The 22,648-nt window shown below is 43.6% G+C and overlaps 1 protein-coding gene across 1 annotated transcript in view; it reads right to left on the bottom strand.

Annotated features, from left to right (window-relative positions):
- Positions 1-22,648, bottom strand: part of LOC121283199 (rap1 GTPase-activating protein 2-like) — a 327,656-nt gene that overhangs the window by 49,244 nt on the left and 255,764 nt on the right. Inside the window, exon 4 of the mRNA XM_041197449.1 lies at positions 9,902-9,937. Within this exon, the coding sequence (XP_041053383.1) occupies positions 9,902-9,937 (36 nt within the window). The remainder of the gene's footprint in view (positions 1-9,901; positions 9,938-22,648) is intronic.

Genomic DNA, 22,648 nt, shown 5'->3' with positions numbered 1-22,648 from the left:
TGTTTCTGTACTGATGTCCTTGTGCTATCTATATGTAACACAAATCAGGTATGTGGATTCCGTTTACTTGAGGATCTCTGATGTGGTTTATCTGTAGCTAAATCAGTACAAGCAGTAGAGCAATCACGAGGCACATCCTGTTGTCTGGGGTACTACAGTGCAGAAAGAGGCTGTGGCTCCTGGTCACATGATGACATCCAGGAAACTAGCTCATCTGCATGTTGAGCTTCTTAAAGGGATATCATTCTTAAAGTGATATTACAACAATTTCCAGGAGCATTCAGCTTGTCACGTCACAGGGCTCATGTTTTGTTAGAACAATAAAGGCTGACCAGGCTCGACTCTTTACTCATCCACAGTGCTCCCTGGCACTATCTTCCCCTCAGATATTGTCTGGGGCAGCTGGTGGAGGAAGAAAGATGCTAACTGAACCAAGGTGCATATTGAAATCCAATGTCCATTCTGTTATGTGCAAAATATGTGTCAGCCAATCCTACTTCAAATAGGCCTCACTTGGATCAGCATTGTCACAAGCTGTATTTAATGTTTTCATAATAAGACTTTATTGGAGGTCTTGAGATGCAGTGGGTAGCATCCCTGCCTCTGAGCCAAAAGCTCTGGGTTTGAGTCTGACCACAGAACTTGTTAGCCAAGGAAAGTGCATTTATAATGCGGCCAAACAGGTTGAGTATCAACCTGCTAATCCTTCCAACACACGCCAATGGCAGGCAGCAAGAGCAGAAAAGATTCCTGGTCAGCCATGTGATTGGGAGAATGTTGAAGCCTCTATCATCACTATCCAAAGCTCCAGACGACAACAGACATGTAACAGTGTGTGGTAATCTGAGGTGAAATACATCTTTAAGAGGTGAGCAGATTGACCATGTGACTGTATTACCCAATTGCTATGTAACGTAGGCTACAATATTAATCAGTAGTTTTAGAATAGGGTCTGGTTGGAGAAGCACACATGTGTTAGTGCTCTGTTACTTGTGTTAATAAACAGTAGGTGCTTCATCTTACATTCGTCTCTGCATCTGCACTATCTTGTTTACCCACTGATTCACCAGTAGATGGGTGTGCAACCGTGTTCGCTGAGCAAAGCGACCTGATAGAGAAGGGACATAACAACTGGCAACGAGGCAAAACACAACCTGTCGACGACACCAAAGAAAACTGCGAAAAGAAGTAAATCAGCTGTGCCTTGCAAGGCGATTGCGAGTGCCGCCTTCATCATAGTCGTTGAAGTTATCTCTCCAGTATGCCACAGTTTGGCCATATTGAACCATTTGATCAGATCAGCGATGACTGGTCACTTTATATTGAACCCTCGTGTTCTTCTTTTTGGCCAGTGACATATCGGGGGAGGAGAAGAGGCGAGCGATCCTCTCATCGATATGTGGAAGTGAAGTATACGGCCTAATTCGTTGTCTAACAGCATCCAACGCCCCCCGATTCCAAGAGCTTTGATGAGTTGGTAAATCTTGTGAAATGCCATTTTCAGCCGAAACCCTTGGTGACAATGCAGTGTTTTAAATTTAATTCGAGGTGTCGTGCCCCTGGAGAGACAGTCGCTTGCTATGTGGCAGCCTTAATACAACACACTGTTACATGTATGTTGTCGTCTGGATCTCTGGATAGTGATGATAGAGGCTTCAACATTCTGCCAATCACATGGCTGACAAGGAATCTCTTCTGCTGTTACTGCCTGCCATTGGTGTGTGTCGGAAGGATTAGCAGGTTGATACTCAACCTGTATTTGGATACAACTGAGAGGAACATACACCTGCCTTTGCCCTGCATCCCATAACATGTTGTTGCAGAAAACTGTCCTGAACGTGTTCAAGAAGAGAAACTTCCAACAGCATTCAGAAATTGAGCTCTGAGTGAGGAAAGTTCGCTGAACAAAGCAACCTGACAGAGAAGGAATATAACACAGTGCATGTTGCCGCAGCAACTCAAACACCATCGGTGAACTTTAACACACCATCATTAAGAAATGAGGGGAAAAACCACAATGATGAGGGAGAATTTTTTGTACTTTGTCCACGTTCAAAGATATTGTTCTTGGGGTGTGGGTGCCCCTAGCAAGGCCACATTTATTGTCCATCCCTCACTGCCCTGAAAAGGTGGTAGTGAACCTTTTCCTTGAATCACTACAATCTTCGTGATGATGTTGCTCTGACAGGTAGTTCTAGGATATTGGTCCAATGACAGTGAAGATATGGCAATAAATGATCAAGTGAGGATGGTGTATGAATTGGATGGAGTCTCAGAGGTGATGGTATTCCTCCCACACTGCAACCTTGGTAGAAATCACAGGAATGGGAGGTACTATTGAATTAGAATTAGAACTTGCGTTATGAAGTACTGATAGTGCATCTGTGATTGGGGGTGTCTGTGATTAAGGCAAACTGAAGTGATGAATTATTATCACAAATGGTATATTTTGCCATGCTCAAGTGTGACGACTTAACTGTGATTGTTTCCTTTAGTGCCTCACAACCAATAAACTGAACAATGACAACATTGCAATTGCGCTTTTCCTGCATCAGTGCTCGAGACAACATATTTCCTCTTGGCATGGGATGAAAGTACACAGCTACTGAACACACGCTCTCACTCCCATTATAACAAGCTTCTGACCCCAGTCGTTTGGGCACTTCTGAAAGACATGCCACAAACCACAAACATGGCATGATTCATTTGGATGAGAAGCTGCAAACAGTCTTAAAGCAAATGCTGAGGTGTGATCTAAAGGCTTGTAATGAGTGGTGTGTACAGCACAGAATCCAGTCAAATCTCATGAATAAAATCTGATCAATTAATGCTCTGTGGAGGGAGGTACTGGCATAATGGTAATGTCACTGGACCTAGTAATCCAGAGCTCTAGGCTAATGCTCTGGGGGCCTGGGTTCAAATCCCATAGCAGCTGGTGGAATTTAAATTCAATTAATAAATCTGGGGTATAAAGCTAGTCTTAGTAATAGTGACCATGATAACTACATTGATTATCATAAAGACCCATCTGGTACACTAATGCCCCTTTAGGGAAGGAAACCTGTTGACTGTACCCAGTCCAGTCTATGTGTGACTCCAGACCCACAGCAATGTGGTTGACTTTTAGCTGCCCTCAAGGGCAATCAGGCTTTGTCAGGGTCACCCACACCCCATGACAGAATTTTTAAAAAACTCACAATACCCTACCAAAAATCATTGTTGCATTTAGTCACGATTTTGTAGAAAATATTGATTTTGTTTTAATTAATGATTAATTACAGTACAATGAACTCAAGACACATGGCCAGTGTCACACCTATCTGGTGTTTTTTCAACATGAACAGGAAGCTCCAAGTCCCTCAGGGGCTTCATATTTGTCCTCCAGACTTTTTTTTACACACAGCAAAGTGACAAATTCACCTGCACTCCCTTTTGACTTTAGCATCACCACTTCTGCAGCGCTGGGTTGCTGTCTGATTGCTCAAACTGCGAATCAATTGCTGGCTTCTCCCCAGCTCCTTATGGAGAGCAAGGGGCAGGTGGTGGTCAGACTGAGGCAGAGAGTGACTGCTGTTAACAAAATCATTTAATAGGTGGACAACGAGAAAACCAAATGAACCGTGAGGCATTATGGATCCCCCATACTCTTGGGTTTGGTGGGGAGAGGAAATTCTGTCTGGAGAACTGTAAGTTGACAGGGGAAATTTAAGGATGGATAAATATTCTAGAACGCTGCCAACTGCCTTTGGTGTTCAGGGAATATTTCATCTGAACGTATTAAATGAAAGTAAATGAGAGGGTGGGTTAGAGGGTGACGATGGTATAGTGGTAATGTCACTGGGCTAATAATCCAGAGGACCAGGTAATTTTATGAGGTCACTGGTTCAAATCCCACCATGGCAGCTGGTGGAATTTAAATTCAATTAATAAGACAAAATTAAATCTGGAATTAAAAGCTAGTCTCAGTAAAGGTGACCATGAAACTATCATCGATTGATGTAAAAACCCACCTGGTTCACTAATGTCCTTTAGGGAAGGAAACCTGCCTTCCTTACTTGGTCTGGCCTACATGTGACTCTAGATTATCTGCAATACGGTTGACTCTTAACTGCCCTCTGAAATGGTTGAGCAAACCACTCAAGGGCAATTAGGGATGGGCAACAAATGCTGTCCTTGCCAGCCACACCCACATTCCATGAGAAGAATAAATTAGTAAAATAAATTATACATGGTCTGTTGAAGGAGCATTATTGTTCAATGATTTATTGTGCTTTAATATGTAGCATGTTTTCAAAATATATTTTTATATATATATAAATAAAATAATATAATATATATTCATACATACAAAAGGTCCAAATTTTTGCTCCTGCACCCAATGTGCAGGGATGGGAGAATTCCCAACGCGACCCCAATATTTCAAAATGGCTGCCTGAAGTCAGATTCTTGGCGCGGGGGAGGGGTTGGGCTGGGTGGTGCCGGATTAGAAGTCGGGGTGGCCGGGAAGAACTGAAGAGGATGCCGGGAGCGGAGGCAAGCTGGGCGGAAGGCTTGCCTTGGGGCTCTGACACTGTATCCAAAAATGAAAAGAAGAATGAAACATGAAACATGCCTGCAGTCCTCACCCCTCACACCCACCCATGCCACATCAACCAACCCATGTCACATCATGCCCCCCCCATCCACCCCTGGTGCCTCATGCCAAAGTATGCCCCTACCCAGCCCCCATGGCTCTTTATCACCCTCATGCCAACCTATGCCCTTCCACCTACCCCCCACGGCCCTTTATAGCCTCTTTGCCAACCTGCCACTCCACTCAACCCCCATGGGCTTTTATAGCTCCTACAACAACCTATGCCCTTCGACCCATACACAAGGCTTAATTGCTCCTGTGGCAACTCATGTCAACCCATGTGCCCCACACACCACCCTTTGTCCTTACACCTATCATGCCAACTCACTTATTATCCATCACAGACAGGACTCAAGACCCATGCAGAGATGAGGTAAAATAAAAGTTCTAGAAAATAAATTTCTCATGTCTACTGCAGACTTAACTATACTGAAAAAATACTTTCATTCCTAAAAAATCTATTTACTACATCTATATTCCATCAACCAAATAAAGCTTTATCACAACAAACTGTTAATTCAAGTGCACAATGCCTTGTAACAACAAACATTTTAATTCATAGTCCCACATCAAAGAGTCTATAACCACTTGTATCTCTCAAACTGTGAAATAGAAGGCACCCCACTGTGAAAATGGATAGTTGTAAAGTCAGTCATGCAGCGTTAATCCAGTACTGGATGCCCTCAGGCTTATGTCAACAGACAGATTGAAATAGCAAGTAATCATTTTTTTTTAAACACTCCAGACATTTTTTTCATAGCTTTAAAGGCAGGATTGTTAAATGCCTTGACACTTTTGGCAACTCCCGATGATAGTTGGTCTGTTGACAATGTGAATGACTGTGACAGTATTGAGCTTATGCACTTTTTACGCACATTTATGTCCAATTTTAACTGTTCCAAAGCATACTTGACCTACGCCAAAGAGCACCTGACCTCTAGCAAAGGGCACCATACCTTCCCCCAGGGTGTCCAGGGACCAGCTCCTGGCTATCCAAACAAATCCGTCATGTTCAGACCCGGTCTTACCCGGTCTAATCTGCACATTTCGGGTTTCACGCTCCTGGCTGACCAAAATCCCACTTCATTGGAGGCAGCTAATGATTTAAATGGCCAGCTGCCTCTGTAAACCACGCATGCGCCAAACGAGCCCTGCCTCCAATCCTGGCCCTGCAAAAATGGCAAGTGCCGTGATTTTTGGGCATTTCCACTATTTTCCCCACAATCGAGGGCCTCTTCTCTCTGTCGTGGCAAAAATCTGGGCCACACGGGTAAACAATAGAGTGGAGTTTCCGCCTTGGGCTGAAGCGATGATTCCGAACTCAAAGTTGCATCCGTTTCGAAAGGTGCTTTATTCCCTTCAAGTTTCTGCTCAAGCTCATTTGCATATCAAATATAAAGTCTGCCATGAACCAGCGTAGTTGGGCAGTGTTTTAAGATGCAATTTTACAAATTATTCTGCTTTAAAAAATATCCCCAGATATATTTAAGGCTTGGAAAGTTTGATTTAATACAGCTAAAAGTATGTTTATCAAAATAACGAACATTTTAAATTACAGCTTCAATCCACTATCTGTGAGAAATCCAAATTTAAATGACTGAAAATTGCTTCTAAAAGATACACAAAACTATTTTCCAGTTCGATTGGGGTGCAGTGATCAGCTCCTTAACGAATTAAAACAAAACATTCCGTTTCCTTGTGCCCAAACGTTGGAGCTTAATCTTTTGTAGCCACTTCAAAGTTCTGCAAACACATGCAATGGTGCAGACACATGCAATGCTGCAGACACATGCAATGGTGCAGACACATGCAATGCTGCAGACACTTGCAATGCTGCAGACACTTGCAATGCTGCAAACTCCGAATGGTGATTACTGTGCAGAATGTGCACTTAAAATTCTTTGATCTTTTGTACCAAAATAGCAGGACTTGCACCGAAAAAAACAAGAGTAGGAACTCCAGGCCATAATATATATGGAAAGATTATAGAATGCATGATATATATATACTTCTGGCACATGATCAATGTACAGCCTCACCCACCCTATTGGATGCTTAGATGCCCCATTTTGTGCCTGGAAAACAGGCAAGCACCATTGATCATTGAGACCAATGAGCACAAGATCATGGGCTGCCCTGCGATTTTCCAAGACAGACTCCCTGTGAGCCTCCACTTCCTACTTGGACAGTCCAACTGCAGAATCACCCTGGATCTTATTTGATTAGAAAAAAAAAGTCAAGGGAAAAAATATCCTGAGTGCTTCCACGGAACCCATTGTTTTCTAGATAAAAATGACCAAACCACACGTAGCTCAGGGCTTGGGTGATTTGGGTATATTTCCTGTGTGTAGTTTGTGGGGTTTAATATATTTTTATTATAGATGTTTTGCGGCTCAGACATTGTGATTCGTTGATCCCCACTGTTCCAAAGTTCTACTATTGAAATAAGAATGGTATAAAATGCCTTCTGTCAGCATTCTGTCACTGTGTGCTCTCTCCAGGGGGTTAATTGCTTAGGAGAGGTCATGGTGTAGTGGTATTGTTGCTGGACTAATAATCTAGAGACCGAGGGTAATGCTCTGGGGAGCTGGGTTCATGTCAGCCACGGCAGATGGTAGAATTTGAATTCAATAAAAAATATCTGGAATTAAAAGTCTAATGATGATCATGAAACCATTGTCGATTGTTGTAAAAACCCATCTGGTTCACTAATGTCCTTTAGGGAAGGAAATCTGCCATCTCTACCTGGTCTGGCCTACATGTGATTCCAGACCCACAGCAATGTGGTTGACTTTTAAATGCCCTCTGAACAATTAGGGATGGGCAATAAATGCTGGCCTAGCCAGCGATGCCCACATCACATGAATGAATAATAATTTTAAGAATCAACTGATCACAGGTAAATGCTGCAGGTAGGAGGAGCTGAGGCAAGTGTTAACTAACTGCTTGCTTTTGCCAATTGTGGGACTGCTAGCTATGTGTTATTTTTAAATGTTGAGAGGAACACTATCTTCTTGGAAATGTGTCTTTTTGGCAAACATCAGGTACAGTGACATAAATCTATCAACATAATGTATAAAAAATTATCGTGAATAAAAAGACAACAAATTCCTCTTGTGGCTCCTTGATGAAACAGCAATAGTAACTCCTCAGGGGGTTTAGTGGCTAACTCTGTCAGTTGATGTGTTAATTAGCCTGACACATTAGGGAGGTCTGGCCCCACTTCCACTTCTTGGTGTGTGCTGAGTTCACTGATCTCAGCTGGGGAAGTCATTGGGAAAACCCCATTGACCTTCGGACTAGAAAGAGGAAGAATAAAAATCAGTGAAAGATTACAGTTATTGCATGGTCTTCAGAAAAGCCCTGCTCACGTGTTCATGTCTGTGCGTGGAGCCGAGCGTGTTTTTGTGTATAAGTATGCATACATCTGTGTGTAAGTATGTGTGTGCATGTAGCTCTTTGTGTGTGTGTGTGTGTGTGTGTGTGTGTGTGTGTGTGTGTGTGCGCACATCTGTGTGTGTGCCTCGGGTGTTTGTCTGTGTCTGCATGTGCCTCTGTGAGTGTGTCTATCTGTGTGTGTCCATAGAGCTATGTATGTGTGCGTTTTGTCGGTAAGGGCATGGCTTGGGTTCGACTGTGACTAGAACTCCAACGCTCACAGTCAAGACCACTTTCTTCAAGATGTGGCCGTGACATTCGCTGGGACATTTCAGCAGCAAAGGAGGAAATTTTAAAAAAAACTGTCTGCAAGGCTCTCTGGATTAGAGATAAAAACAAAAAAACTGCGGATGCTGGAAATCCAAAACAAAAACAGAATTACCTGGAAAAACTCAGCAGGTCTGGCAGCATCGTCGACTCTTTTCTTCTCCGCCGATGCTGCCAGACCTGCTGAGTTTTTCCAGGTAATTCTGTTTTTCTCTGGATTAGAGTTTGTCGAAAGAAGATTTAAGCTGGTAGAGAGAACGTGAGAAAGGATATATATGAGGGAGTAAAGTCTCGATCAAGCGTAAGCTTGACAAAAATCAAAGGGCTGAAATGATGTTACTGTGGAAGAAAGGGGTCATTTCAGGCCCAACTTTCTCCTCGGGTTCTTTGTAATGTGGCTCTTCTTGCTCTCGCACCTCTCCGTCTCTTTACCTCGCTTTCCTCCTTGAAGACACTCCTTAAAACTGACTTCTCTGCCACGTTTTTGCCATCTGACCAAATATCTCCTTATAGGATTCAGTGTAACAATTTGTTTTATAACGCTCCTGCAAAGCACCTTGGATGTTATTTCGTTAGGTTAAAGGCGCTATATAAATGTAAGGGCAATATTTTCCCCATCGGTGGTGTGGGGGGGGTGGGGGGGGGAGCCTCCGATCAGCGCCCCCAGCCAGGGGCATGCCGCCATTTTAAATGGGCGGGCCAATTAAGGTGCGCGGAAGAGCGCACAGATCTCCCTGAGGCAAAGCGCGGCCTCAGGGAGATCGGCTCCGATTCAAAAGCTGACATGAAGGTCACTAAAAAATTTCTCTGCCATGTCCCCTCATGTGACGCAGTCACACGAGTTGGGACATGTCCATAACTTTTATTTAAACATTTGATAAGAATTTAAAAACCCTCATGAAACCTCATCCCGCCTGTGGATGAGGTTTCGTGCTTTTTCTGTGGCTTGCCTGGGCTCCCGGCTTACCCACTGACCTTAAGGTTGGACGGGTAGGTCCATCAATCAGGTTAATTCGTTTTTTTAATGGCCTTAATAGGCCGTTGATGATTTGGTGGGCGTGCAGCCGAGTTGAAAATCTAAATGACGCGGGGTGACGTCGGGACCCACGCCCGACATATCTCCGCGTCATTTTACACATCAGCGGGCGGGGGGCCCCACCCCCGCTCGCTGACCGGAAACACCTGCCCTAAGTCGCTGTCGGTGTGTGTGAACCACCAGGATTAGCCCTTGTTGCGCCTTCAGGTTCCAATTTGGAGTCTCACAGTTTAAGTTTACTTTTCATGCAACTTTAAGTGCGGCCCCGTTACCATAACGACAGCGCCCGAGTACGGTGTTTACACAGAGCCACGTGTGCGTTTCACACGCCCTTCAAATAGCTGATAAGTCCAAATCTACTTCTTTACATTTTGTGTCGCACACATCAGCCTTTTGGCATATCGATTGTCTAACTGAATGGTCTCCCCAAATCGTTCTAGTCATCTCTTGCTGCTTCCACTGCTCTCCGTGTTTAGGTATCCCAGTTCCCTCCATATAAACGGTCTCCAGTACAAAGAATCACCTACCTGCATCTTTTCCAGCATGTCAAAGAACTCCGTAGACTGTTGAAGAAGAAGAAAAACACAATTAATAGATACAGGCGTCAAAATATTGCTATGCAAATGAACTGTTGCTCCGATACATCAAGCTGTCTGTATAACTGCAACTGAGAGACATAGCCTACTCAAGGAACGTCTGACGTCTGTAATAAATCAGACTCCTCGAATGCACTGAACAATGTAATATCCACTTTATATTATAGCTGCAGGCAGATCCCATGTCGAGGGCAATGTTACAATCTAAATGGGCAGCAGTCCTGCCTCTGGAGGTGCATATGTTCCCCAGGAGGTGGTTTTTGTTGCCAATGGTGCGGGCTGCGATTGTTTCAGAGCTGCACTGAATGCTCAGGTAGGCTGGGTTTTGAGCCTGCCATATTGGCCCAGTCCTAAGGCCGCCTCTTGGGCCCAGTGCTCAGCTGTCTGTTTGTACTCTGACTACCCACGGAGATAAGTATTGTCACATACTGTGGATACTGGAAAATTGAAATAAAAACAGAAAATGTTGGAAATACTCTGCAGGTCTGGCAGCATCTGCAGAGCGAGAACCAGAGTTAATACTTCAGGTCAATAACCTTTTGTCAGGATGCAAAGATTTTAGAGATGTAACAGATTTTAAGCATGTTCAGAGGCAGGGTAGGTGGGGGGAGGGAGGGAAAGAACAAACGGGATGGCCTGTGTTAGGCTGCATGGCAGCAGATATTAGGGCCTGGATTTTCACGAAATTAGGGTGAGTCAGAAGGCCTCTAAAAATGGCAGGCGGCACACGATTCTGGGATTCCTGCCCCCATTCCCGTTTCCGGCAATTTTCACCAGAGCGGGATAAGGGGATAACGTGGTCAGCCAGCCTTCCCGCAGCATTCCCACCCTTGCTGCATTCAATGTTGGGGTGGGTATTTAAACCCCTCGCAATTTTGATGGAGTCAAATTCCATTAGTTTCATTAGTAGATGTGATTCATGGCTTCTCAGAGGACATAATGCTTCATCTGTACAGAGCTTTGGTCAAGCCCCATCTGGAGTGCTGTTCGGTTTTGGACGACTGACCTCACAAATTATGTATTGACCTTGGGCGGGGTGGGGGGGTGCGGGGTATAGCTTTGAATCGCTACAATTATACCAGGGCTTAAACGGTTAAGTTATGAGGACAGGGTGCATAAACTTGGCTTGTGTAAATAGACACGCAAGTGAAAAACCACATCAAAGAAAGGTGCCAATCAAATGAAGTTTGCACTCCCCTCTGCAAGCTGTGTCAACATTGCCTGCCGAACTAAGTGGATTAGTCATGCTTGGAGCTCAGACAAGCATTCACAACAAGGCCATCTGGAAAAACAGATGCCTACCTCTGTGGATACAGCTGTCAGATTGAAATTGAAACAATGAATGGCTGTGATCGAGTGGCAGCTTTATGAGAAGGTAAGAGGGGGAAATGTAATTCAATGGGAATGTTGACTGGCTGCTGTTTTATTTTTGGTTGCCAAATGGGACTCGGGATCCCCTGTGGTTGGAGACGGACGCAGTTGGTATTGGTTCATAGGTTAGTATTCTGGGAATTGCTAGTCTGTAAGGAACTTCCTTTGACAATGGAAAAGATCAGAGTAATAAAAGGAAAATTATAATTGAAACTTTTGAATAATTGTGTACAGAGATGATTTTGCAATGTAAATAGCAGCACAGGACCAGTGGCAGGCCTCAAGCCTGTTGTACCATTCAATCAGATCATGGTTGATCTTATAGTATAAGGGTATCTGACATAGCAAGGGTTAATGTGGAACTGGGAAACAGTACTACCCACAGTGTGATGTAAAGTGACACATGATCTAAGAGTCTGTTGTGGACTGGACAGAGACCTATGTAGAAGCAAGCACAGAGTTAGCCTAAGCTAAATCCCATATATATGTACATAGCTATGTCTTGTCAATAAACAGTTAATGATCAACCATACAAGACTCGGAACCTCTTCATGAGATCTACTGAGCATACAAGATGCAATAGATCTGTACCTTAACTCCATTTACCTGCCTTTCTTTCACATCCCTTTATATTTTTACCTCACAAAAATTGATGGACCTCAGTCTTAAACATTTTAATTGACTCAGCATCAGACTCTTTTGGGGAGAATGTGTCAGATTTTCACGACTCATACAGAGAGATGTAGTTAATGCCTGTGTAATGATTCCCTTTAAGCTGGTATTCTAATTGTCAGAGTGCCCATTAGCAATGTTTACAAGCAGAGAAGATATATCCAGCTTCTCCCACTGAGCTCCACACTGCTTGGAATAACACTTTCAAAGTGACATTTGCATCACTTTTATCTGGGTTAGCTGCTTTGCTTTGAAGAAATTCTTCAAAGTGTTGGAGCCGTTGGTGTTGGGGAATCTGACCCACAGAGTTTGTAGTGGGGTTATCCGCTTTGAATCCAAGAAAGACAAATTGGAAAGTGTTCCAAATGACAACCAAGAGCTGTGGAGGACGTTAAAGATTTAGGTCTCCAGGCGCTCAAATCACTAAAAGCTAGTGCACGTATAAAAATTAATCAAAAAGCGAATAGGAACAGGCTTAGGGCATTCAGCCGCTTGAACCTGTTCTGTTGTTCAATTAGATCATCAATGACCTGGCATCTTAACTTCATTTACCTGCCTTGGCTCCATAACTCTTAGATTTTTTGTTAGTCAAGGGTACTATCAATCTCAATTTTGAAATTTTCAACTGAACCCCAGCTTTTTGGGAGGGAAGAGAGTTCCAGATTTCCACTCCCCTTTGTGTGGAAAAGTGCTTCCTGGTATCACCTCTAAACTGCCTGCAGCTCTAATTTTAACGCTCTTCCCATTTATTGTTCTGGACTTTCCCACGAAAAGAAATAGTTTCTCTCTATCTACCCTATCAAATCCTCTAATCACCTTAAATACTTTAAATAAAATGTTTGATTTTGTCTCAAAGGAATTGTGTTGGAATTGAAATGTGAGTAAGTAATGCTTCGGTTGTACAGAGCGTTGGTCAAACCCTATCTGGAGTTCAGCACTCTTCAGCACTGGACCTCAGGAAATATATATTGACCTTGGAGGGGTACCACATAGATTCACTACAATTGTACCAGGGCTTAAAAGGTTACACAGGCTGCATAAACTTGGCTTGTATTCCCTTGTGCTTAGAGGATTTTGTTTATTATTTTATGGGATGTGAGCATCACTGGCCAGACCAGCATTTGTTCCTCAACCTTAATTGCTCTTGAGAGGCAGTGGTGTGCCATCTTCTAACTGAGTGGCTTGCTAGGTCATTTGAGAAAGCAGTTAAGAGTTAACCACATTGCTGTAAGTCAGACCAGGCAAGGACAGTAGATTTCCTTCTCTGGAGGGCATTAGTAAATCAGATGGGTTTTTAAACAACAATCCAATAGTTTCATAGTAATAATTACTAATTCATTATAATAGCAATTATAATAACAAAATAGTAATTATTAATTAATATAGTAAATATAATAATAGTAATTACTAATACTAGCTCTTTATTGCAGATTTATTAATTAATTGGTTTTTTAATTCCACCAGCTGCCTGGGTGGGATTTGAACTCTCAAGACTCCAGACAATTAGCCCAGGCCTTGGGATCACTCATCCAGTAACATTACCGCTACACAACTGTCTTCCTGAAGGGTAAGCTAATTTAAAAGGATAAAAGTTCAATAGGATAGCAACGGAGAAACTATTTCCTCTGGTTGGGGAATCCAGACAAAGGAGTGCAGTGTTATCATAAAAGCTGGGCCATTTAGGAGTGAAATTAGGAAGCATTATTCATTAAAAACAAAGGATTACTCAGGCATTAACTACATGTGTCTGTGTGAATCGTGAGGATGATTGGTGGAATTTGGCAATGGCCAATATTTTCATTCTACTTCTAACAATGATTAATTGAACAAAGGCATGCATTCACTCAATAATCCCAACAAGCACTGTCTGATCAGGTGTAACAAAGGCACATTCAGATTAAAATTCTCCCAGCAGCAAAACTGCCTAAATGCCTCCCCTCAAGCTTCTCTTCTTAATGGTTTGTGCTTACTAAGTTTGTGCAACTGAGTAAAGGATGGTTGGCAAGGGCCAGGGCATCTTAATTATGCAGGAAAATAATTTAGTACACAATGGGGAATATGCACGCATGTGGTGTGATAGGACACATAACAACACTCCGGCAAAGGCAAAATACCGCAGATGCTGGAAACCCGAAATAAGAGAAAAAAATTGCTGGAAGTACTCAACAGGCTAGGCAGCATGTGTGGGGCAAGAAACAGAATTAAAATTTCAGGTCAATGACATCAGAACTGGGAAAAGTTAGAGATTAACAGCTTTTGAGGCAGAAAAATGGAAGAATGGAGATGTATATAAAAAAGTGAGGGGTAGAAAGCAGGAGAGACTAAGTAGGGAAAGGGATCAAGCGCAGGGCAAAAGGGGCCAAACAATTGGCAGGTCCAGTAAATGGTTACATCAGGATAACTATTACAAGTTAACTCTGCTTCTCTCCCCACTGATACTGCTAAGAAAACTCAGTTGTTACTCAAAGTTTGATCTACTGGGATTAAGAAACAGTTTCTTTGCAACTGAGGATACTTAATTTGCACACAAATTGTATTTACTGCTCTGCTCTTTGACCTTATTTGCGCCTCTCCTCTATCAATTTAGCTTGTGTTGTAGGGTGCCTGAGTTGTACTATTAATGATCAAGTTGATCTGCAGACATTTCTTGGGTGGAAAGTTTAAGTTTACTCAACAACGACATCTGTGCTTTCAACTCCAACTCTATCTCTACACAGACTGCTAAGGTAGCCCATGCTATTTTCCTATTGGTTACTACAGCTCATGTGATCTTGCCTAACAAATATTATTTTTAAAGGTACATTGCACACAAAATAAAACCATAACCACTACAGCTTGGGTAATACAATTCTCACCTCTGAGTCAGAAGGTTGTAGACTCAAGTGCTGCTCCAAGACTTGAGCATGTAAGCGATGCTGATATGCTAGTGCAGCACTGAGGGAGTGTTAAACTAGCAATCTGTCCTAAGGGGCATTAAAGATCCCTGGTACTTTTTTTATTTGAAGTTCTCCTGGACTAGGAATTTTCTCAGAGCTGTTGGAAGTTACAGCAGTGGAACAGGAGCAACTTTGAGGAAATTGTTGGTCTTGGGCCAGTCATCTTCCTTTAACCACATTGGCCGTAATATTGTTGTTGAGTTCAAAATGGCTAATGTGCTTCCCCCATTACAATATTGACTGCACTTCAGAGCAGCTCATTGTATGCAAAGTGTTTTCTGAGTCATTTCATTTAAGTCACGTACATTTCTGAGTCACGTGACTATTCAAACACAAGTTCTTCCATCCTTACAATCAGATATCAGACCCTCGCGTTCAGGCATCCAGAGGCTTTAGTTATTCTTTTACCCACTACCAAGTATGTCCTGGCACACAGTCATTGGCATGCAAGAGTTCAGGACACCCATATTGAAAATGTTGGGTGATTCTATCGAAGTTTTACATCAAATCAAGTTTAGCGGAATAGGAAATATAATAATCAACATCATAGGATGGACTGATTGAATAATTGTGCAATGTACAATTTGATAAGTTCTTTCTTTAATGCTTTACATGGGGTTAGATTTCTGTCTTCATTGCCTGGTCTAATCTTCTAGAATGGATCAGCTGCCCTGTATATAACCCTTTATTTATAATTTACGTGCTTTTAATTTCAATGTTCACTGGCACCAACAGCTCCCAGTCGCATATCTGCCACTGGTGAACTTTCCCAGGGATTGTCTGCTTGCTTCACAGAGTTGGACAGCCAATTAACATTGTTAAGGCCCCAATTAAGAATGATTTTGTACCCTTCCCTGTCCCTGGTGTGAAGCTTGACCTAAATGGCCAAGTGGTTATGGTACTGGGTTTGTAACCCCAAGATCAAGAGTTCAAATCTCACAATGGCAAACTATGAAACAACGTAACTTCATCTGAAACAGATGGAAATGTGTTTGTACTCGAAAGAGTTACTTTAAGCTTGGCCTAATAGCCAAGTGGTTATGGTACTGGGTTTGTAACCCTAAGCTTAAGAGATCAAGAGTTCAAATCTCACAATGGCAAACTATGAAACAATGTAACTTCATCTGAAACAGATGGAAACAGGTTTACTCAAAAGAGTATCAAGAGTTCAAATCTCACAATGGCAAACTATGAAACAATGTAACTTCATCTGAAACGGATGGAAACGGGTTTGTACTCGAAAGAGTTACAACTATAGTATCAAGAGTTCAAATCTCACAATGGCAAACTATGAAACAATGTAACTTCATCTGAAACAGATGGAAACAGGTTTGTACTCGAAAGAGTTACTGCAAGTGGTCAAGCGTGCAGTGCCAACAGTCCCTGGTGTGAAGAGGCTGGCAGCTTACTGAAGGCAGCCTCCCTGTGGCAGACTGATAGGGTGAGGCTCTAAACACCAATGCAAGAGCCATGGACAAATAAGGCTGCACTCGCCAGCAGGGGTTTCCTTTCTGCTTTAAGGAGCCTGACCAGCTTCCACCTTCAAGATCTTTAATTTGAATGCATCCTTCTGAGAGCACCTCCATGTTGAGGTGCCCTCATTGTCCCTGAACTACCTCAGCAGCGCCTACCTCTCCCTGATGGGGCTACGGAGGCTCTAGAGCTGCCATCCCTCCGATTGGACCTGCCAGTTAGGAGGCTGCCTCCGGGAAGATCGCGGCATTGGTCTCACTGACGGCAAGTGCAGGCTTGGGACCCCCATGTAGTCCTGACATCGGGGTCCCACAGCTGGTGGAAATATTCTGCCCCACGTTCCTGATAAACAGGTCTCAACAAGTGCATGTTCCATTTTAGTGGGGCGAGCTGGGGGGCAGGGTGGGGGAGCGGGGGCAGTAAGAATAGCACGTGAATTCTAAAGCTCATGAATTCCGTCACGCTGTTTGTTAAAGTTTACTCCAGGAAACTTTATCCACAGAGGAAATTAGAGCCTCTTGGGATTGTTACACAAGCCGTTCTAACTGGCGTTGGCTAGCCCTCCTCCTGCTCGCCTCTTGAAATAGATCGGTAACTGGCTGCTGGCAGCATTTAAAAGCAGAGCAACAGACGCGTGCTAACTGTTGCTTCGCAAAAAAGGCGATGCATCTGTTGCTGCTGGCACAGCAATGGCATAGGGAATGGCTGCCAACAGGGATAATCATATACAGCGCTGTGCATTAGTGTCACTAAATTGCATTTTGTCCCGTCAGTGTTATTTGGCAGCAGCACGACAGGAATGAAATCTGGCCCCACTGCCTCGATGCCAAGTTCGAGGGATTTATTTGGGATAAAGCTGGCATCCGAAGCTGCCTGTGGCTCCTGTGCCGTCACTCCGGATGAGCTGTTGAAATGCCGAAGATTTGGAAAGCGCGCGGATCGGAGGAGACAAAGCAATAAAACTCCAGATGTTCAGCAGAGTCCCTGCAAACTACAGACAATCTGGCCCTCAGCAGAGTTGACAGAGAGGCCTATGGGCAACCCGGTGCCATCATGGCGGAGACAGCACTGCAAGCAGCTCCTTCTAAACGGCAAATCTCACTTGTGGCTTTCTTTACACACGGGCTAATAGCACAGCAACAATCCTAAAATGGGGGAAGAAGGTGGGGGACATCTTGCTCCAGGAGCAATTCTTTTTACAAGTGCACTGTAGGGTGCACAGCAGGCAGGTTGTGGGAACAGACCAACCACTAAAACGTTTTTCATGTACTTACCACATTCTTTAGCATAGCGATCATTTTTGAGAAAGTCTCCCTTCAGCAGGGGACTAAGGTTTCACCTGCTTGTGTTGGTTTAAGACGGGACCGGGAGGGGTAAAGCGGCGGCCTCCCCGTCCCCAGCTCAGGTGACACATCCAACCCTACTCCATATCAGTAACCATTTCCACCTTTTCCTTTGTGTAGCTTCTTTCCCTGAGGATGACGGTGGGTCCTGACTTCCACAGCCACTCTCCCGGAGAGTGGAACTGAACCTCTCGGAACAGGTTGGACAGGAAGTGCAGGCTCAAGCTGCACATCTGCATTCTTTACCTCGGCATTGGCCTCAATTCAAAAGCTGACACTCAGCTGATACAAAGGAACTGGGCTATTAGGTGGAGGCAGTGTGTGCACATTTCATGGTATTAAATCTAATACTTATTCACATTGACAATCATAGCATAACCTATTTAATGGGCATGCCTGTGCACGTGGTGAGTGAGATGGTACATCACAGGTTGGGGATGTCAAACTGACCTGCTTTGATTCCTCAGTCCCCAGCTACAGTTGGAGAGTATTTCACTGCCATCTATTTTATTTGTGTCAGGCTCTTAAATGGGTTCAACATAAAGGGATTGCCTTTCTTGTTTGTCGAACCAATGATGACCATGTTCATCATCTGGGGCGTTGGGTAGGGTTCCGGTGGGTACGTAGGTGACTGCCAAGGCCAATCTGCGCCCGGAAGGTTGTAGGGCAAATAGGACAGGATACCGCAGATGATTGAGTTCTGGATGAGTTGCTGATTCGGGATTCCCTCTGCTTGTGTTTCCTCTCTGCCTTTAATATGTGCTTGCTTCTGAAGGAGGCCGCACTGTTTTTTATTTGGTTGCATCAGGTGTAACGATCCTGGGCGAGCTTCTCCCAGGACTCAAAAATCAATACCAATAGACCTCAGCGAAACCTTCGGAGGGCCCTTATGGAGCTTCCTGTGTCCGCCCTGTGGAGGCACCCCAGACTCAAGCTCTTAATAGAAGATTAGCTTCGGTAGTGTCAGCAAATCTCAAGCATTCTGGCTATGTGGCCAGCAAAACTTGGTTGCGACTGTCTCAATGTGGTATGGATGCTTGGCTTGCCAGCTCGGGTGGGCACCTCAGTGTCTGGTGTTTTGTCCTGCCACCTGATCTTCAGAAACTTCCAAGGGCAGCTGAAGTGGTTGATCTTACTGGCATCTCGCTGGTGCACAGTCCAAGTCTCACATGCATCGAGCAGAGTGGGCAGGATTATTGCTCTGTAGACTTTTGGAACAGGTAGACTTAGTCCTCTTCGTTCCCAGGCTGATATTCGAATGGTCAAAGGAATTTTATTATGATAGGACAATGGAGCCCTCCATTACAAAGAATTACACATAGAAACAGGCCACTCAGCCCAACTGGTTTATGTTGTTGTTAATGCCCCCACATGAGCCTCATCCTATCCCTTTTGATCTAACCCTATCGGTATTTCCTTCTATTCCTTTCCAGCTGCCCGTTAAATGTATCCACGCAATTTGCCTTGACTACTTCTCATGGTCCTCCTATCCAATCACATCTCTTCTCTCTCTCTCCCTTACTCTCTTTCACTCTTTCCCACTCTGGGATATTTCCTCTTTGAGTGCTGGAATTGTGTTTGGCCGGTAGCACAAATAAACAGATGGCGCATCCTCGGCTGATTTTCCATCCATTCTGGATCATTGAGGAAAGTGGGGCGGAATTTCCTGATCCCCCAGTCGGAATGGTTCAATACCAAGAGGTGAGAAACCTCCTATCATTCCTTCGATGCAGTAGGTGACAAGCTGGCCGCACAGGTTTACCTGTCGTGCATGTCGAATGGTGACAGACCCACCTGCAGCTGGGTTAATACCAGCTGTGGCGAGATGAGGCCTTTAAGTGGTCATTGTTTGGTTACTTAAGGGCCTCAATTGGCAGCGGGGTCAACTGCTTGCTTTATATCTGCTACACAATGACGTGAATACTGCACGGTGCCTCTGGGAAGGTCAACCATGGGTTTTTGCACCCACAACTTAATTCAAGCAGAGGCAGGAAGGCAGTAGGGTACAGGTACACCACCATCCCGCCTAATTGAATACCCTCCCTGCCTCCAAGCTTCCACCAGAGACGGCAGAAGATTCTGCCTTGTGATTCAGGTGTTTGCTATCGGCTAATTCTTTTTCTGATATTTTTCTGATACTAGCTTTTAACTGAGCAGCTATTACTTAGGTCCATGTTTCCTTTGGTCAGAGGGACACACGCCAGCAATATATTTTGGATCTGATGGCCAATGTTGCTCTCAAAGGAGAAAATGGAAACCTGTTGTGTAATAGGCTATATAAGTCTGTCACTCGCACGCTGTATTCGACTTTGAGTTTCATCCTCTAATCTTTGTAATTTATCAACAAACAAATGCAAACACACTACAATTTGTAGGGGGTGGTAAAGAGAAATAGCACTTGGCATCTTGTAGGAAGCCAATCGATAACACTGTCATTTTTGGATTGTGATTTATTGATGGCTTTCAAGCCCTTTGCCATGGACTAAAATACTCACTTGTGCTTTACGTTCATTTAACCAGACAATTAAAGGGGGTGACTGGAGAAGAATCTTTAAGTGATTTGCAATGAAGGTGTTGAAATGTCTTGTTCAGGGTGACCTTTGTTACCTCCAATCTAATCTCTCGATTACACACACAGCGAACCACCAATTTTGTGTTCATCACACTTCTGTGAAAGGCTGTAATTGGAGAAATAGTTTGCCTTCTGTGGGAATAACTTGTGTGGCATTGCAGGACACCTCAATTTGGTAAGAGAAGATGTTGATTTAAAGAGCAAATGGATGATTAAATTTCAATGTTTAATGCCCTTTGTGGTTTTTAAAGTGCACACTTGTACTTCAGAACGCTCCACTTACAAGCATTTCTTTTCTAAATTCTGTACTCATTAAGATCTGAAATGTCAGTGCTGGGGATTAGAGTGCTGCATCATTTAGATGCTATTTAATCTACTTTAACCCCCATCTCTGAAAGGATCGGCACATACTGAACAATATGGCATCTCCATCCCCACTATAGTTTTCTTGCTTGAGATTGTGTTATTTCATAGCTAACTGTGAGAGTGGTTTTCTACTGCCTCTTCTTGCCCACTAGACGCCTGGTTGGAAGTGTTTCATGTCTCCAGAACCCTCCATTCATCTTGCATCTATACCACCCTTTAACGTGCTAAACCATTCTAACGCGCTTCACAGGAGCATTATCAGGCAACATTTGGCACTAAGCCACATAAGGAGGTATTAGAGCAGATGACCAAAAGTTTGGTTAAAGAGTTAGGTTTTATGGAGGGTCTTATAGAAGGGAGGGGTAGAGAGACAGAGAGGCTTGGGGAGGAATTGCTAAAAAGCTTTCATACCATCAGTCTGGCAGGTCATTTCAATCAATATGGGTTCTTGACTATCCACTCATTAAGAAGCAACTTTAATCCTGACTAATATAGGTAGTCAATTTAATAATGGACTGGGATTTGAACCCTGTGAAAACTCTGGCAACCTCTTCTGTCTGGCTTCATTAGTAAAACTTAAATTGTTTTCATATAAAGAGTTTGACCCACACAGAGAGCTCATATCATCCTGGCTGAAGGAGCCAAATGTGGGCCTTGCACTCCAGAAACTTCAGCACAGCCTTCAGTCTGACACTCTGGTGCAGTACTGAGGGAGTGTTGCACTGTTGCAGGTGCTATCTCTTTGGTGAGACGCTAAACCGACTCCCCGTCTGCTCTCAGGTAACAGGTTCCGAGATAATATTTCAAAGAGCAAGGGAGTTCTCTAGTTCTCTCCAGTGTCCTGACCAATATCCATCCCTCAATCAGCATCACTCAAAAAGGATTATCTGACCATTATTTTGTTGCTGTTAATGGGATTACGCTGTGCACAAATTAGCTACCACGTTTCCTACATTACAACAGTGACTACAATTCAAAAGTACTTCATTAACTGTAAAGCGCTTCGGGATGCCCCGAGGTTGTGAAAGGTCATTTATAAATGAAAGTTTATTCTTTCTTATAAGGGCGAGAAATAAATAGGAAGAGGACCAGACATGATACAAGAAAGCTAACATCAAATTAAGGGTGGCGGCATTGAAGTAGGTTTGATCTCTTGATTTGATCTGGGGATGTAAAAGTTTATATTGTGTGATGCAAGAAGACAAGGAGGTGGGTTATTGAGAGCTCTCAATATCAGTAACAAGAAGCAGGTTGCATTTCAGTTTACGAGAGTAACATTTTTACATATTGTGTGGCAACCTAGTTTACAATGAAGACCGTCTATTATTCTTGCTCATCTTTGATGCCAGTGAAAAGATTATTAAATATCAATTCCTCAGGACTCTTAACCCTGATCTCTTGTGTTATACTTAAATTTAGGAAATCATAAAACACTTCAATAGGAGGCCGTGTAGTGCAGTGGGCAGCATCCCTGCCTCTGAACCAGAAGCTCTGGGTTCACGTCACATTTCAGGACTTGATAACCAAGGACAATGTATTCATAACACAGCCAAACAAGTTGAGGATCAACTTGTAATTCCCTCCAACATACACCAATGGCAGGTGGGAAGAGCGGGAGAGATTCCTGGTCAGCCATGCGATGGAAAGAAATTGGAGCCTCTACCATCACTATCCATAGCTCCAGGCTACAACGTGCATGTAAAAGTGTATGTTGCCACAGTAACTTGGACCCCTTGGGGAGTCAGTTGGCTGGATGGTCAGTGTGGGTCAGATAGGTGCCAACAGAGTTGATTCCTGTACTAGCTGGGGTGGATTTGGGACCTGCCTCCTTTTTGGGCCTAGGCAAAACATAAGCTCAGAAAAATCATGCATTGAGTTGCAATGTATTCACTAGAAAAATTGAGAGTATTAAAATTTTCCAATATACCTCAAAATAAAATGTAAA

Source organism: Carcharodon carcharias, chromosome 10, assembly GCF_017639515.1.
Source record: "Carcharodon carcharias isolate sCarCar2 chromosome 10, sCarCar2.pri, whole genome shotgun sequence".
NCBI lineage: Eukaryota > Metazoa > Chordata > Chondrichthyes > Lamniformes > Lamnidae > Carcharodon > Carcharodon carcharias.
This window is presented reverse-complemented; position numbering and strand designations above follow the sequence as displayed.